Genomic DNA, 18,080 nt, shown 5'->3' on the forward strand with positions numbered 1-18,080 from the left:
CAAATAAAATAATTTAAAGCATTAGTTGTAATTAAATTATGGAATGTATTATTCATGCATTTATTAGGAATGCTGTGTTTTAAGAAACTCCTTAAAGGGGACCTATTTTGTCCCTTTTTGCAAGATGTAAAATAAGTCTCTGATGTCCCTATAGTGTGTATGTGAAGTTTTAGTTCAAAAATACCAAACAGATAATGTTATACTGTATAACTCTTTGAAACTGCCCCTTTTAGGCTTTGAGCCAAATTGTGCCATTTTGGTGACTATCGCTTTAAATTCAAATGAGATTGTGCTCTTTTCAGAACAGGGCGGAGCTACAAATGCCTACCAACATAGTGCCAGATTCAAAAACAAGACTAACGTCCTATGCTAATGAGGGAGTGATCATCACAAATAGGGGGGCTTTCCCCCTCTCATGACATGTACAAAGGGAGAGTGTCGATCAAAGTGTTTCTGCAGACTGATTTATCAAGTGTGATTATAAAAAAATAATGAATTAATTTTTACCATTTGAAGCTGATTATATTTACAGACTGCTGCCACAAAACTGTGTTTAAAAGTGATTTCTGGATAATAGGTATGGCCAGACAGAATCTGTGGACATTTTTTGCTTTTTCTGTGGAGATTTGTGTTAAAAATCTTAATCTTAATCATAACTAAAACCTTAATATATGAAATAAAAAAAATACCTTTTTAACTTTTATTTAATGTTTACATTGCAAATTCAATTAGATCCACTTTGTATGGTAAACAAAACAAATCTCTCATATAATAGATCTACTAAAAGTCATGTGAATATTTTCATATTAGTCAATAATTATACAAAAATTATTTAAAAACGGAATAAATATAAATGTACACACATTTACACAAGTAAATAAACAGAATCAATGATGGGCTAAAAATCTGCGGAAATCTGCAGGCACAGATTCTATGTGGGCCTAATAATAGGTCCCCTTTAAGGCTCATCTTTTTACTAAATTATTTACTTTAGGTTTTATTACTGCCGTTGTTTTAATGCTTTGTAATTATGCTTATTTATTGTTTTTATTCATTATTGCGAGTAATGGGACTAACTGGGAGGAGGACTAACCCTTTAAATAACGTACCAGGAAAACCTTTAAAAGTTTCTATCCGCAATTATGTTTGTTTACAATTTCTGTGTTTTTCCAGCAAATCTTCTGACTGTAGAAGAGGCATCGAGAGCTGGTTTGCCATTTCCTAATGATCAGAAGGTGAAACGCTGCCCATCTTCTGTGTCTAATAAAGGCTTCAGTGTGGGTATGTTTATAGTCGGTTCACAGCTTCTATTCTTTCTTCTACAGCAGTGTTGGCAGATCATAACAGAAGTTCAGGTTCATATATGTTTTTTAGCTATTCACGTATTATTATGTATAACTAAAACTAATATGTGTGTGTGTGTGTGTGTGTGTGTGTGTGTTTGTATATATATATATATATATATATATATATATATATATATATATATATATATATATATATATATATATATATATATATATATATATATACATGCAGTTGAAGTCAGAATTATTAGCCCCCCTTTTAATTTTTTTTCTTTTTTAAATATTTCTCAAATGATGTTTAACAGAGCAAGAGCATTTTCACAGTATTTCTGATAATATTTTTTCTTCTGGGGAAAGTCTTATTTGTTTTATTTTGGCTAGAATAAAAGCAGCTTTTAATTTTTAAACAAACATTTTAAGGTCAAAATTATTAGCCCCTTTAAGCTATATTTTTTTTCGATAGTCTACAGAACAAACCATCGTTATACAATAACTTGCCTAATTACCCTAACCTGCCTAATTAACTTAATTAACCTAGTTAAGCCTTTAAATGTCACTTTAAGCTGTATAGAAGTGTCTTGAAAAATATCTAGTCAAATATTATTTACTGTCATCATGGCAAAGATTAAATAAATCTTAAAGTTACTTTTATTCAAACAGCAAGTTGTTTTATATGAAGCGGTAAGTACACAGGCTTCTCCCAAAAGAGATTAAGATGATGTACAAGAGGAATGATTGTGGAAAAAATATATAGCTTTTATCTAAGTCTGAATTTAGGGGCATAAATTATATATAATATATATAATAACTCATTAAAAAATTTAAGTTCATAAACATTCATAGTTATTGTGCATACTTTTGTTGCTTTTTTTAATAGAGAATTTGTAATACTGTTACATAAACAAATATAATTATCTTAATCTTATAATATGGCTTAAAATCTTTAATGTAATGACATTATATAATATATAATTTTTTATGTTTAAATGTTATATATGAAATGCTTTTTACGTAAAAATGACTATATCAAACCTCAAAATAATTGATGTAATTAAGTAAAAGTGTTTTATTATCATAATATTTACACTCTCCAGTACTGTTTTGTTAATTTTGGAATAAAGTGTAATTAAAAAAATCTATATTTAATAAAAATACTGTAAATTACATCACTGAAGCATAAAACATGATGATAAACATATTTTTTTATCTATATATTTCATACTAGACTCAAGCATTGAGGGAGCCACAAGTCCTCCTTTAGGAAAGGAGCACATGCCGTCTTCTCCAATGACTGACCGGAAGAAGAAGAAGCGAAACCGAAGTATTAATCTGAAAGGAGACGCAGCGGCCGGTCAGGCTGAAGGTAGCAGACCGTATACCATTGATCTACTATCACTGATAATAAAGCCATCTGGTGTTTTATTGAGAGGAGTGTGCAGATTTGCTTTCCTCTGCTTTTCTTTATGATTGCAGTGTGGACCTGATTAATTATTGCTTTCTCTAAAGTCCAATCTCTTTTACTTCTTTCTTCTCTTCCTTTCCTTCCTCTTATCCTCTGCTGCCGTGGACTAATTTCTTGCACCGCAAGCCAAGCGCAAAATGTGGAAATTAAAAAGCTTTGGTAGCTTGAGAAACATTAACAAAACAGGTAACCTGAATGTATGAGGCGTGTATACGGTGTAAAAATATATATATTTTCTCTGGCTAAAATATATTTTAATTATATTTTGTAAATGTGAAGTAAACATGTTAAATTGCAGCCTTAATAAACCTAAATGTATTTCATGGTCAGGGAAATACATTTACAACCTTGGTTGGAGGTCTAAAGTTACCATTATTTAAAATATAAAATTATTTTTTTAAGAAATGGTTTCAAAATAGAGTAAATTCGAGTAAATTACGTAAAACAAATCATGGATTTTGTCAATTATATTGGCAGTCAAGGACAGATTTTCCAATGTGTTATTTTGTAAAGCATGTTCCTTGTTTTAAACTATTTAGATGTAAATACTTTTTTTAATTTTGTAGGCAAATATATTTTAAAATGCTTATTATATTCATTATATTTAAATTATACGATTACATATTAATAATTATTAATATTAATAATGAAAACTAAAACAATTTATATGTTGTGCCTGTTAAACTCATGACAGAGCACTCCTGCTTATCTGTATGCTATCGGTTATTTACATGGACTACAATTGCCATGAGCCTTTGGGCCTATCAACACCCACTACAGATGTAAACAAAATGGACTGACACACACAGCTGGATATCATTTACACTCATCATACACACTATCCGCTTGTTAAGTCGTGATGTATGAAATACTGTTTCCGGATTAAGCAGCTACTCATTTGAATTGAGAAAATATTCGTTTATGACCACGTTCTAGTCTGGTGTTCTGGCCATCAGATATAAGGTATGGATATATATCTATATATTGCGATCGTGATTTTCGAAAGTATTACATTTGTAAATGTTTATTATTACCATTTGTTGATTCTCCCAATACAGTTTGATATAGTGCTTGGACCCGGAAGTCGCTTTGTGTGACGTCACACTTAACAAGCGGATATAAACGCCATTCTCCTGCATACCTATTGCTGAGTCTTGTTACTGTTTATGTGCATTTCAAAGCCTTTACCCGTGTTAGCCTGTCTGTGTTTTGACCCCTGGACTGTTTACCCTGTTTTCGACTGTTCTCTGTATGCTATGACAGGATGTGCTGACAATCGAGATAGTTCCAAATGCAGCTGTGTTATAAAATAGTAGTCATACAGGCAAGGGTAAACAGGAGCACTGAGAACAACAGAGAAAATCCAAAGAGTAATTCAGATAACAGGCGATGGTCAGGGCAGGTCGAAAACAGGGTAAACAGTCCAGAGATCAAAACCCAGACAGGTTAACATGAGTAAACGCTTTTAAATGCACATAAACAGTAACAAGACTCAGAAATGCAGGAGAATGGAGTTTGTATAGGGAGTATGGTGATTGCAAGGGCATAGGTTTGCTCTTGACATTGGTGGTTACGGGTGAAAAAAGTAAAAAAAAAACTTCCTTTGTCCACTTTTTTTTGCTGCCACCATCCTTACTAGTGTGGACACCTCACACACCTTAATCTTGCACTGAAAATTTCCCTGCGCAGTTTTGGCACTATTTCATCTGAATACAGCTACAGTCTCTCACATGACAGCAGGGAAAGGCACAGTCTATCACAATGTTCATATGTGTTTGGGGGCAGTATGACTCAGAGAGAGAACGTGATTTAACCCTGCATGTCTGGGTTAATACTGACAGCGTGATTTTTTTAAGTCAAGTTTTAAATTATTGGTGGGGACATTTCAATAGTTGTAATGTAATGTAATGTGTATTTATATAGCTCATGTTATCATGTATGGCCAAACACCCAAAGCGCTTCACAATCATGAGGGGGGTCTCTCCATACCAGCACCAGTGTGCAGCATCCACTTGGATAATGCGACGGCAGCCACAGGACATCGGCGCCAGTGCGCTCACCAAATACCAGCTATAGATGGAGTGGAAAGACAGGGATAGAACCAGTTTGGTAAAAGGGAATGATTGGGAGGGCAATGGAGGAAATTTGGTCAAGAGAGCAGGGTTACACCCCTACTCTTTACGAGAAGTGCCATAGGATTTTTAATGACCACAGAGAGTTTAATGTCTCATCCGAAAGACAGCACCTACTGACAGTAAAGTCTCCCCTTCACTTTACTGGGACATTAGGACTCACACAGACCACAGGTTGAGCGCCCCCTGCTGGCCTCACTAACATCACTTCCAACAGCAACCTAGTTTTCCCATGTGGTATCCAGGTACCGACCAGGCTCAACCCTGCTTAGCTACAATGAGTAACCGGTCTTGGTCTGCAGGGTGATATGGCTGTGGCATATCGCTAGTGGAGACATGGCAATAGTTGGGTGATATTGGTGGGGACGTGTCCCATCCGTCCACACTAAATCCACACTCCTGGGTGAGAGTAAATTATATGCAGCTGTGTGTGTCAGTCTAGATTGGCGCAAAGACTCATGGCAGTTGTAGTCCATGTAAATAACTGATAACATACAACAGTGTTTCCCAACCCTGTTCCTGGAGGCACACCTGCAGTACATATTTTGGATGTCTCCCTTACCTGCCCCGTTAACATCAGGTTTTGGAGTCTCTTCTAATGTTTTACTGAGTTGATTCAGGTGTGTTTGATTAGGGAGAGACTGAAAATGTGTACTGTTGGTGTGCCTTTAGGAACAGGGTTGGGAAATACTGACATACAATATGTAAAATTACAAAAATATGAGTATTTTTTGAATAATTGTTTGTATAACTTGAAATATTTATATTTGTTAAATGTAATAAATAAATAAAATATTTATTATATTTATATTATATTTAAAATAAATCTATAAATATAAAAAAATTATATTTATTTGAAATACAAATATACAAATATAGCTTTGATTTGTCCATTAGAGTGACAGTAAAGAACAAATTTCTCAGTGTGTTTTTAGTAAAGTATATACCTTGTTTACCTTTTTTAAACAATTAATAAATATATATTTTTCAAATGTTGCATGCCATAAATAGGCAAATACATTTTTAAATGCTTTTAAATACATTTTTAAAAACATATTTTCAAATTATTATTTTTTGGCATATTTTGAAATATATTTAAAATATATATTGGAAAGTATATATTTTTTACTGTATGTTGTGAGTGGCTTTGAGTGTACTGTCTTTTTTTTCATCTATTCTGCAGTTTGTGTCTGTGTCCGTCTTTCATCAGATTACAGCAAATGGATCTGAGTGTTTCTGTCTGTTTCTGCCTCCCTCCAACACATAATTATTCAGAGGCCATACATTAGTCTGAGGACATGATGTCTGTGCTATTGATCTGTTCCTCTGCTGTAAATAAGTGTCGCTCTCTTGTCCACACAGAGGAGGAAAGCGTGGACTTCATCATCATCTCCAGCACTGGACAGAGCTGGCATTTTGAAGCTCAGAGTCAGGAGGACAGAGACGCCTGGGTTCAGGCCATTGAGAGTCAGATTCTGGCCAGCCTGCAGAGCTGCGAGAGCAGAAATAAGGTAAGGAGGATGGCAAAATCTGCCTGCCTGCCTGACTGGCTGTCAATATTTGCATCCACCTATTTTGATGCACGTTTTGGAATATCACAAAAAATAAACTCTTAATGGAAATGACAAGGTGTGCATAAATATTGAAAATGTAAATATTGAAAATAGCTTAAAGGGGCTAATAATTCATTCATTCATTCATTTTCTTTTCCGCTTAGTCCCTTTATTAATCTGGGGTCGCCACAGCGGAATGAACCACCAACTCATCCAGCATTTTTTTATGCAGTGGATGCCCTTCCAGCTGCAACTCATGACTGGGAAACACATACACACTTATTCACATACACTATGGACAATTTAGCTTACCCAATTAACCTGTACCACATGTCTTTGGACTGTGGGGAAAACTGGAGCACCCGGAGGAAACCCACGCGAACGCAGGGAGAACATGCAAACTCCACACAGAAACGCCAACTGACCCAGCTGAGGCTCAAACCAGCGACTTTCTTGCTGTGAGGCGACAGCACTACCTACTGCGCCACTGCATTGCCGGGCTAATAATTTTGACCCTAAAATGTTTTTTAAAAAATTAATGGCTGCTTTTATTCTAGCCGAAAAGACTTTCTCCAGAAGAAAAAATATTATCAGACATACTGTGAAAATTTCCTTGCTCTGTTAAACATAATTTGGGAAATATTTAAAAAAGAAATAAGGGGGGGGGGGGGGGCTAATAATTCTGACTTCAACTATATATTATGTCAAAAAAACTTTTATGTTGGATGCAATTAATTATTATTATTATTATTTTTAATATATATATACGAAGTGACCAAAAATAAGTGACTTTAATTCTAATTTCTGTTTTTTATTTTAATTTGCAAGTAAACATATCTTAATTTAAGAATATTTAAGCAGTTTTACAGGGAAAGACAGGTAAAAATAAAAGTAGCATAACCTTTTTTTAACAATGTCATATAAAGTAAATCTTGGTGTCACAATGACATTTTATCTCAAAATGGATGAGGAGATTCCCCCAAAACGTTGTAAAGTGCTTTGAGTGTCCAGAAAAGCACTATATAAATGTCAGGAATTATTATTATTATTATTATTATTATTATTATTATTATTATTATTATTATTATTATTATTATTAAAATACCTAATGTGCTAAAGTGATAGTTCACCCAAAAAAGTTACATTTCCACATATTTACTTACACTCAAGTGTTTCTAAACATTTATGATTTTCTTACTTCTGTTGAACACAAAACAAGATATTCTGAAGAATGTTGGAAAACATTCCATAGTGGTATAAAATTACTATCGAAGTCAATGGCTGCTGCTTTCCAACATTCTTCAGATTATCCTCCTTTGTGCTCAACAGAAGCAAGAAACAGGTTTGGAACATGATGACAGACTTTTCTTGTTTGGGTGATCTATCCCTTTAACAATAATGTCATAAAAGTCCCTTACTTTTTAGGCAGCACCAAAAGCACATTTTCATGTGTGGCTCTTTAAAGGCAAATGAGCTTCTGCTTTCTGACACATTTCCAGAAGAGGGCGGAGCCTTTACAGCTCTTTCCAGTTACTTCAACAACGAACAAACAAAACATGCACGCTGCTTCATCCTACATAGAAAAAACATATTAAACAGCAACATTCATTCATTCATTCATTTTCAGCTTATAGTCTCTTTTATTAATCAGGGGGTGCCACAGTGGAATGAACCCCCAACTTATCCAGCATATGTTTTACGCAGCGGATGCCCTTCCAGCTGCCACCCAACACTGGGAAACATCAATCCACTCTTGCATTCACACACATACACTATAGCCACTTTAGCTTATTCAATTCACCTGTACCTGAATACCAGTACATGTCACCTGTACATGTCTTTGAACTGTGAGGAAAACCGGAGCCCCCGAAGGACTCCACACAGAAATGCCAACTGACCCAGCCAGGGCTCAAACCAGCGACCTTCTTGCTGTGAGGCGATCGTGCTACGCACTGCACCACTGTGCTGCCCCTTAAGCAGCAACATACAAATTACAAAATAATGAACTTCATTTTCATCTCTCAGGCTCGAAGGAACAGCCAAAGTGAAGCTGTTGCCCTGCAGGCCATTCGAAACGCCAAAGGGAACGACCTCTGTGTGGACTGTGCAGCACCAAGTAAGTCCTGTATTATAATGACAACGTAAACAACAAAAAGCATATGTTTAAGATTTTTGTCATTGATACTGTGGTCTCCTGCAGATCCAACATGGGCAAGTCTTAATCTGGGCGCTCTAATCTGCATTGAGTGTTCGGGGATACATCGAAACCTGGGCACGCACCTGTCCCGTGTGCGCTCGCTAGACTTGGACGTCTGGCCCAGTGAGCTCACTAAAGTGCTTTCGGCAATAGGAAACCACATGGCCAACCATATATGGGAGACTTGTACCCAAGGGTGCCAGAAGTTGACGCCTGAAGCAACAAGGTGAGGTTGTCAGTAAAATCAGTAAAAAAAACAAAAGAAAAAACTAAATGTTTTTTCAACAAATATTGCAGAAACTTTCTGTAAAATAAAATATATATTTAAGTATGAATAGTTAAGTGTAAGAAAATATGCCTTAAATAATAATAAATAGCAAGGCCTGTCTTTAAAATAAAATAAAATAAAAAATATTTATGTTGAAATATTTAAGGTTGGTTGGATTATTATTATTATTATTATTTAATTGTTTTCTTTTGTGTTTTACAATCTTTTTAATCATTAAAATTAAAAATTTAATAAAATACATTTTATAAAAAAATTAGGTTGGTTTGGTTATTTAAATTAATTATTTATTAATTATTATTATTTTTGTTGTTGTTATTATTTAATTGTTTTCTGTTGTGTTTTAAAATCTATTTAATAAAACAAAATACATTTTTGTTTGAAAATTGAAGTTGGTTTGGTTATTTAAATTTATTCATGATTTATTAGTTTATTAATATTATTATTATTTAATAGTTTTTTATGTTTTAAAATCTATTTAATCATTAAAATAAAATAAAATACATTTTTATTGAAAAAAATTAGGTTGGTTTAGTTATTTAAATTTATTAATGATTTATTCAAATTGTATTATTATTATTGTTATTTAATTGTTTTCTGTTATGTTTTAAAATCTATTTAATCATTAAAATAAAATAAAATACATTTTTGTTGGAAAAATTTAGGTTGGTTTGGTTATTTAAATTTATTAATGGTTTATTATAATTTCATTATTATTATTATTATTATTATTATTTTATTATTATTTAATTGTTTTCTGTTTTGTTTTAAAATCTTTTTAATCATTAAAATAAAAAATAGAATACAATTTGTTTTAAAACAAATAAGGTTGGTTTGGTTATTTCATTTATTCATGATTTATAATAACAATAATTATTATTATTAATAGTTTTTTTATGTTTTAAAATCTATTTAATGATTAAATAATTTATTCATGTCATGGCAAAACTGGTTTTTCTCTCTCACATGATCTTTCAGAAATCAATATGTTAACATGCATATCAATTTGCAGCACAAGTTCTGCTTGATACACTTGATAGAAACTGTGATATATTATTTGAACATTTGTTGAAAAATAAAATGTTTAAAATATATTAATATTTTTAAAAAATCAAAAACAGAATTTAATGCATCCTTGTTATATAGTATAAATTTCATTCAAAATATTTTACTGACTTCAATATATTTGAAGAATACTGCGTTAAATTAAATAAATATTAATTAAATTATCAAAAACAAAAAACAAGCTAACATGGTTCGCCACTCAGATAATTATTTGGCCTATTTTTTTACGTTTGTATCAGAGAACAGAGGGAGTCGTGGATCCGTGCCAAATATGAACAGCGGGCGTTTGTGTCGCCCTTGCCTGCTCAGTGTTCAGAGGACACGATGTCCACTTGGTTGCTTAAAGCGGTCATCAACAGGGATCTTCCCAATCTTCTGCTGCTCCTCGCTCACAGCACCAAGGAGCTGATCAACATCCCGCCGGAAGGAGCAGGACAGCAGCATCACAGCGCCTTACATGCGGCCTGCCAGCTGGGAGACGTGGTCATGACACAGCTGCTGGTCTGGGTGAGCTACAGAGACTCTGTTTACACATACTTTTCTTTTAGTCCAATAACAAGTGGAGGATGTTAAATACACGGTTTTGAAATGTTTTGAGCCTGTCCACTTTCGACCACTGCCAGAGGAATTTAAATAATAATAATAATGTTATATAACACAGTCTTTCCCCATTATGGCATATACAGTTAAAGTCAAAATCATTAGAATGCATTTTTCCATTCCAACGAGCTGCTTTTCCATTGTTTTTATGATCACATGCACTTGACGAATATGCTGTCGCTCTTGCGTTTTGTGTATTTCAAAGTGCCACACACTTTAGTGCTGCATTATTAAGACGCTGTGTATAGTTAATAAAAATTGCAGCAGCATTCACTAATGTCAGTTCCAAAGTTGCTGACCAATCAGGAAGCAGGACAAGCATTTTATTTGATTTTAAAGGTTCAAGACAACCTGGAGTACTTTTTTTGAGATTTTAAGAATGGTTCTGGTGGGCCCCTACTAGTATCTCTGGTGGCCCCAAAACAGCGTGGGCCTTTAAATCGTCCTATCTTTCCCCTGGGGTAAGATCAAAATCAGTGATGTAGCGCGCATCTGCTTCTGGAGTGATGACCTGTCGGTTCTCATTATTATTCATAGCTAAGTTTTCTTATCCTATGAGAAGAGGCTGCTTCTTAATTATTCAGGTGCATTCTGATGACAGACTATGGACAGACCACAGACCCACCAAGGTGTAATGCAGGTCACACACCAGAAGCGTCGCTCTGCAGCGCGACACGTAGTGCCACGCAGTGCCACGCAGCGCCATACATTTCAGAATTCTAAACATAGGTTTCTATCAGGGTACACACCGGCGCCGCAAGTCGGCGGCTGTCCGCAATGCCCAGCCACGATTCAGAACACTGTTCATATTTCTGCTGCGCCACAGAGCGGCATCTAATTAGTTCCGTTTAAAATAGCATGCGAATGTGCGCTTCTGGTGTGCGATACTTTCAACTGTCATGTGCGCGCCGTGTCACGGTGCTGAGCGATGCATCCGGTGTGTGACGGCCTTGAGACCGCGCATGACACTTAGCTGTTCATGAAGGCTTTTATGTGATTGTTTTCATAATCCACAGAGTTTGTTGCATGGCTTTCTCTGCGATGCTGTGCGGGCTACTGATACATCCAACCTGTTTGTGTGCAGCAAGCATTTTAGTCGGGAGAGCTGTACGAGAATTAAAGAATGACAGATTTTGTTATGTATTATCAGTTGAGTTTGTTACCATTCAGACAAATCGCAGTGCTGCAGTGTTCGCCTATGTTTAAAATCCTCCAGATTACCGGCAGGGTTAATGGTTGGAATTGATAGGGAAAGAGAGCTACTGTACTGCTATTCACTGTGTTTGCATTCAGACCTGGGGATTCAGGAGGAGAGAAATCCTCCTCATTTATAGTGTTTATATAAACACGATTATCTTAATAGTGATAAAACCAATTGTGGTTATAAATGATCTGAAATTACTAATAGCCTATTGTAGATGTAACAGGGCATTAAAGTACTTACTGTTTATTTATTTATTTGCATTTTAACTCTGTAAACTATAAAATCATGCATCTCCTCACATTTTGTATCAGATTTTTTTTTTGTCTTGAGCTGGTGAGCCAACTGACAAAAGCCCCTCTTTTTCCCTTGCTCTTTAAAAGGTTTCATGACCCTTTAAAATGGCAGAGGAAGTAAAAAAAAGCATTCCTGAGAACATTGTGACTGCGTCTAATATCGCATACTTCCATACTATGTAGTATGTTAAAAACAGTATGCGAGTCGAGTAGTTCAATTCATAGTATTTTATAAACTGTAGGCGAGAAGTGTCCGGATGAACTACTACCTCCGGCGAGTTTCTGACATGAATCAGAAAGACGGCAGGGAAGCGCGAGCGCAAAATGCATTAAAAATTGTGAAGGACACCACGCACTCGCGCTTGACACTTCAGGTCAGAATAACAACACATGCAAAAATGATTGCCGTGGCTAGCAGCAGTGAGGAGATTGTAAATAAAAAAGGATGTAAGGATGTGGCCAGAGTGGCTTTTTGGTTTCTTTTCTTTCGCATCCCATCTGAAAGAGTTTTAGCATAGTGTGTAATATAGTCATTCAACTTCACAATTTTTAATGTTCAGATCTACTTGAATAATGATGAATGGTTATTTTACTTGAAAGCTTAGATTTGATTATCATAATTTGTGTTGTTGACAGAGTTTGAAGTTTACTGTATCATTAATATTGACATCTTACAGATGTTGATCTACCTCTACCATTGCACACACATTTTATTTATCAAGTTTAAGAGTCTCTTTAACACTGTTTATTTAATTATAAAAAGATCAGGTTTTGTTTAAATATTTTTGTTTTTGACTATTAAAACTATTTGCTTTAGTTATGTTGGTAAATTAAAATAAAGTGGTTAAAAATATCCAAATATTTCTAAATGGATTGTTAAAAAATTCAATAATTATTGCTATCGAATGATATGAAACATATCGTGATTTTTTTTTTGTTTTGTTTTGTTTTGCAATATCGCCAAGCCCTACTTAAAACTTTTAAAAATAGTTACATAGTAAATTCAAATTCAGATGTAGTACCTACTAGTAGGTGATTTTGGATGCAGCCTATGTCTTGTATTTTTTTAATGCAAAGACATGTTTTGTGTGAATGGCTCCTTTAGACAACCGTGCTGATCTGTTTGTTAGAGTGCATGTGTGTGTGGCTTTGCCAATCTGTTATAGGTTCAAAATCCCACCAAATGTATCGCGGTCGGAGATCAAAAAATAATAAGCTTAAATCCAAAAATTAACATCGCATGTAAAGTTATCACACGCAAAAGCGAAAACTAAATGCAGAATAAGAAACAACAAGGTTACGTCCTGAAAGATAATGAGCATAAATCAAAAATGAAAATGTGTTTAGAATTTGTGCGCTTACGGTCTCTCATTGTGCACTTATGTTTCCAAAAAGCTATTCAAGTTTCATTTAAATCAAAGGCAAGCTTCAGCGTCATCATTGGTCCACTGATTGACAGTCCTCTAGCCAATCAGACTGAAGGGGGAGTTGATGTCATGCCAATGCAACACGTGATCAGTGTGGCAGGCAGGGATGCATTTGTTTCCAGGAGTTTCAGATAATATAGACATCTGTCAGTGATAAAAGTGGATATTAATTGGTGGATTTTTTCTGCAAAAAATCTGCTAATTAACTTAATAATTCCCAATCCACCTTTTTCCTTTTCTAAGAGCTTTTTAACTCAGAAATATATATATAAAAATAACTATATAAATAAAATAAATAACTATATATATAAAAATATATATAGTTTCTGTATTATTCTATCTTGAACTCAGTATTGCACTGTTTATGCGTTTCTAACATGTATATTTTGTTCTTACTTGTTCTCAACAGTACGGCAGTGATGTGAAGTCGAAGGATCCTCAAGGTAGAACCGCTCTGACATTGGCGCGCCAAGCAGGGAGCAAAGAGTGTGCAGAGATTCTCGTCCAACACGGCTGTCCCAGCGAGACTTCGCCCACCTCTCCGACTCCTGTTCTGTCCCGCAAAAGTAGCATTACGAGTGTCGGACGAGTCAATTCCAGGAGGAGAGTCTCCTAACCCCTGAACATTCATCATATACAAACATTTTCTCCAAGGCCATTTTTACTTCCTCATACACAGTTGTGTGTTCCGTACGTCTGTGAATTTCCATCCCAGGAAAACACCAACAGTGCTGTATTATACTGTACGTACATCCTTGCAGATAAAATAAGAAAGAAAAAAAAGAAGAATTCATTGTCCATGTTAGAACAGGCTTAGAATGACGGCAACACAATTTCAACTTGCCTTTTTAAAAGAAAAATGGAAACTGTTTTAACAACTAAAAAGCAATATTATTTATAATATGCTGATAAATATACTGTAATATAGATGCATTACATGGTAAAAAAATGTAGCTTGAGAGTTTCCCAAAGCAAACCGAGGGAATGTATTTACCATTATGACTGTCATTACCATTGTTCTTTGAAATAGACATCATGGCTGAGGGTAATGTACTGTAAGATCATGTTTATATCCAGAAGAAATAGTATTTGTCATTGTGAATCATTTTTAAGCACCATAGACAATAAACGCTGATCTTCAACCTCTTTTTCGGCACTGCTTGGTAAGTTTCCATTTTATAGATTCATATTTATAATCAAAAAGAGACAACGTCTACATTTTATGCCTTGAATGATTTTAGACAGTTTCCCAGGTTAAAATAAACAGTTTTTTGTCAATAGAAATACTAGAGAGAAATGTTGACAGAACACAGACTGCAAAATGAGTTTATTTACTGTGCTTTACAATAAGTATGGCAAGGCAACTTTCATTCATTCAATTTCCTTCCGCTTAGTCCCTTTATTCATCAGAGGTTGCCACAGCGGAATGAACCACCAACTTATCCAGCATATGTTTTACACAGCGGATGCCCTTCCAGCTGGAACATCCATACACACTCATTCACACACATACACTACGGCCAATTTAGTTTATTCAATTCACCTATAGCGCATTTCTTTGGACTGTGGGGGAAACCGGAGCACCCCGGAGGAAAACCCACACCAACACGGGGAGAACATACCAACTCCACACAGAAATGCCAACTGACCCAGCCAGGGCTCGAACCAGCGACTTTCTTACTGTGAGGTGACAGGGCTAACCACTGAGCCACCTTGTCACCCCCAAGGCAATTTCATTCATTCATTTTCTTTTCAGCTTAGTCTCTTTATTAATCTGGGGTTGCCACAGCGAAATCAACCGCCAACTTATCCAGCATATGCTTTATGCAGCCGATGCCCTTCCAGCGGCAACCCATCACTGGGAAACACCCCTACACACTCATTTACACACATACACTACGGACAATTTAGCTCACCCAGTTCACCTACAGCGCATATCTTTGGAGTGTGGGGGAAACCGGAGCACCTGGAGGAAACCCACGCCAACACAGGGAGAACATGCAAACTCCACACAGAAATACCAACTGACCCACCCGAGGCTCGAACCAGCGACCTTCTTGGTGTGAGAAGGCTTCATTGCGCTGCCCCCAAGGCAATTTTATTTCTAAAAAAAATTTCAGACCAAAGTGCTGCACGAAAGCATGACATCCAACAAACACACTGTACCAACTAAACAGAATTGCAAGAATTGCTGAAATATGAACAGAACTATATTCTATACCAACTGCAAATGAGATAAGCAAGATTTTTAGACACTGAGGTACAGTGTATTGCAATAATCCAGCCTAGAAGTGGTAAAAGCGTAAATCATATAAGGCTATATCTGAAATCACCCCCTATATTCTTAAATAGTGCACTATTAGAGGGAGCAGCAATTTGTAGTGGTGTCTGAAACCATAGTGGATGTTCTAAAGTGCACTCAATCAGTCCCACAATCCAGCAGGCACAGGATGTCAACATGATGTCAGATTGACGTTGTACCCCAACGTTGTGGGGGCGTTGCATTTTGGGTGGAAATGAAAATCGAGTTGACGTCAGATCCAACAAGTGTTCTGACAAGTGTTGGATTTTGGTCACTTTCCAATGCAACCTAAAAACAACCAAATATCAACGTCTAATGATGTTACAACTTGACGTTGCATACCCATCAACCCTCCCGTTTTTCCCAGGATTTCTCCCGCATTTTACAATTCTATCTTGCTGTCATCCCGTAAAGCTATTTTCCTGCATTTCTCCCATATTTTCAATCTTTCTATGAAGAGTGGCAATAAACATTAAAGAGTCGATCCTCTCTATATGCAACCCATATCGCCGAAACACCAGGAGCCGCCCCTTACTCTTAAATGTGAATTTGTTCTGCGCTTTCATTTGTTTTAGGCATGAAAACATTTTAATATAAATAGAAAAATGGCAGGATTTCCTTTATTTTCATTACAGGCGCCGTCACCCCTCCAATGCTTTTCTCAAAACAGTCAGTTCATGTAGTGGATTGTGACTGTCAGAAGCCCTCCATACTGATAAATAGATGATTTTTCCAAAACGGACTCAATTTGAAGTGGAGCGAAAGTAAGTACTGGGTTTTGGGTGCATGTTTGAACAGACATATAAACATAATAATAATAATAATAATAATAATAATAATAATAATAATAATAATAATAATAATAATAATAAAATCTAAACATGTCGATCTTGGTGGGTTTTCTTTTAAACACAACCAATTAAGTCTTAAATGAGCATAAGAAGTGAGGAAATCAATCGAATGCTTTCATTATAGATCTGTGCATTATAGATTTTTAAAGTGACACCTCTGTTATTTAATCCCTTATCTCTTATTTTCACATCCCAATGTTACAGGTATGCGTTGTGTGGACGTTATCACTATGATGTCTATCAGAGGTTGGACTTTGGTTGAATAAATGTCAGTATTTGTCAACAATATGAAGTTGCTTTAAGATGTTGACTCAGCGTTGGATTTTGGTCACTTTCCAACACAACATTGAATTTTGGTCACCCGACATCACAACCTAAATCTAACCTAATACTAACATATTATGCCATTGTGTGGCTGAGAATACACTTGAATAATGTCTAGAGCATAGGTCTCAAACTTAATTCCTGGAGGACCGCAGCTCTGCACAGTTTTGCTCCAAGCCTAATCAAACACACCTGATCAAACTAATTAAGGTGTTCAAGAGTAGTCTTGAACATCTGACCACATGATGGAGTCCTACTGGTGTAAGTTTCTAAATAAACTATTATCTAATTGTTCAGTAAACATTTGTATACATTACAGAAATCCAAGTACTTTGTTTCATTACTAATTTGCCTTTATTTAACCCTCGGCCATTACAAATCAAAAAACGAGGCTGTGAGGGTCAGTCCTGCAGCATTCAAGAGGGTGAATTGATATGAACAGCTGAATATTGATCATTTGGTTATCAAAATAAAGAGAATACATAATTTCCACAGGACATAGTACTTCAGAAAAAGTGGATTATGAAAATTAGACAGGACATAGAACCTGTCAGGTAACAGCAATTCATTTATTTATTTAAAAAAAGACTGGATTCTTGCCTGTTTGGCTAATCACGTGAACATCTTCTTTACTGTTTACATAGGGCTGAATAAAGCAAATAAAGAGCCCGCTAAAGGTTATTGCACACTGAATCCAAAATTTCACCTGTAATTTTCGCACCTTAAAAAATAAATTCAACCTCAAATTTAATCGCATTGCCACACAACTGTCCTTCCTCTATATGCGGTATAAATCAAACACAATATGTAGCCTATTCCTCTTTCTTTACTTTGGAGAAGAGAGAGGAGAGCAAAGTATCACTGCTTGTGACTCCGCTTTGTACAAGATGTGTGCATACGAAAATTTCAGACTTCAGTGTGAAAAGACCTTAAGTGTCTGACAAAGAAATTGAAAATCTAATCCATTATAGGGATTTATCATTTTTATTTAAAAAAAATATTAGAGGATTTACAACTGTGCTCTATTGAGAAAACAGGAAGAGGAACGCTTTTCATTTTGATTGAAGAATGTGATGG

General features: G+C 35.4%; 1 protein-coding gene across 5 annotated transcripts in view; it reads left to right on the plus strand.

Moving 5' to 3' along the window:
- Positions 1–14,682, plus strand: part of agap2 (ArfGAP with GTPase domain, ankyrin repeat and PH domain 2) — a 55,000-nt gene extending 40,318 nt beyond the window's left edge. For 3 of the 5 annotated variants that reach the window (XM_056449491.1, XM_056449488.1, XM_056449490.1), the window contains 8 exons: positions 1,174–1,281; positions 2,533–2,670; positions 2,896–2,955; positions 6,264–6,412; positions 8,480–8,570; positions 8,655–8,877; positions 10,242–10,509; positions 13,936–14,682. In XM_056449491.1, coding sequence (XP_056305466.1) covers positions 1,174–1,281; positions 2,533–2,670; positions 2,896–2,955; positions 6,264–6,412; positions 8,480–8,570; positions 8,655–8,877; positions 10,242–10,509; positions 13,936–14,142 — 1,244 coding nt within the window. In that variant the 3' untranslated portion in view covers positions 14,143–14,682. The remainder of the gene's footprint in view (positions 1–1,173; positions 1,282–2,532; positions 2,671–2,895; positions 2,956–6,263; positions 6,413–8,479; positions 8,571–8,654; positions 8,878–10,241; positions 10,510–13,935) is intronic. The other 2 variants (XM_056449492.1, XM_056449489.1) reach the window with 1 other exon arrangement.
- Positions 14,683–18,080: the final 3,398 nt, after the last annotated feature.

Source organism: Danio aesculapii, chromosome 23, assembly GCF_903798145.1.
Source record: "Danio aesculapii chromosome 23, fDanAes4.1, whole genome shotgun sequence".
NCBI lineage: Eukaryota > Metazoa > Chordata > Actinopteri > Cypriniformes > Danionidae > Danio > Danio aesculapii.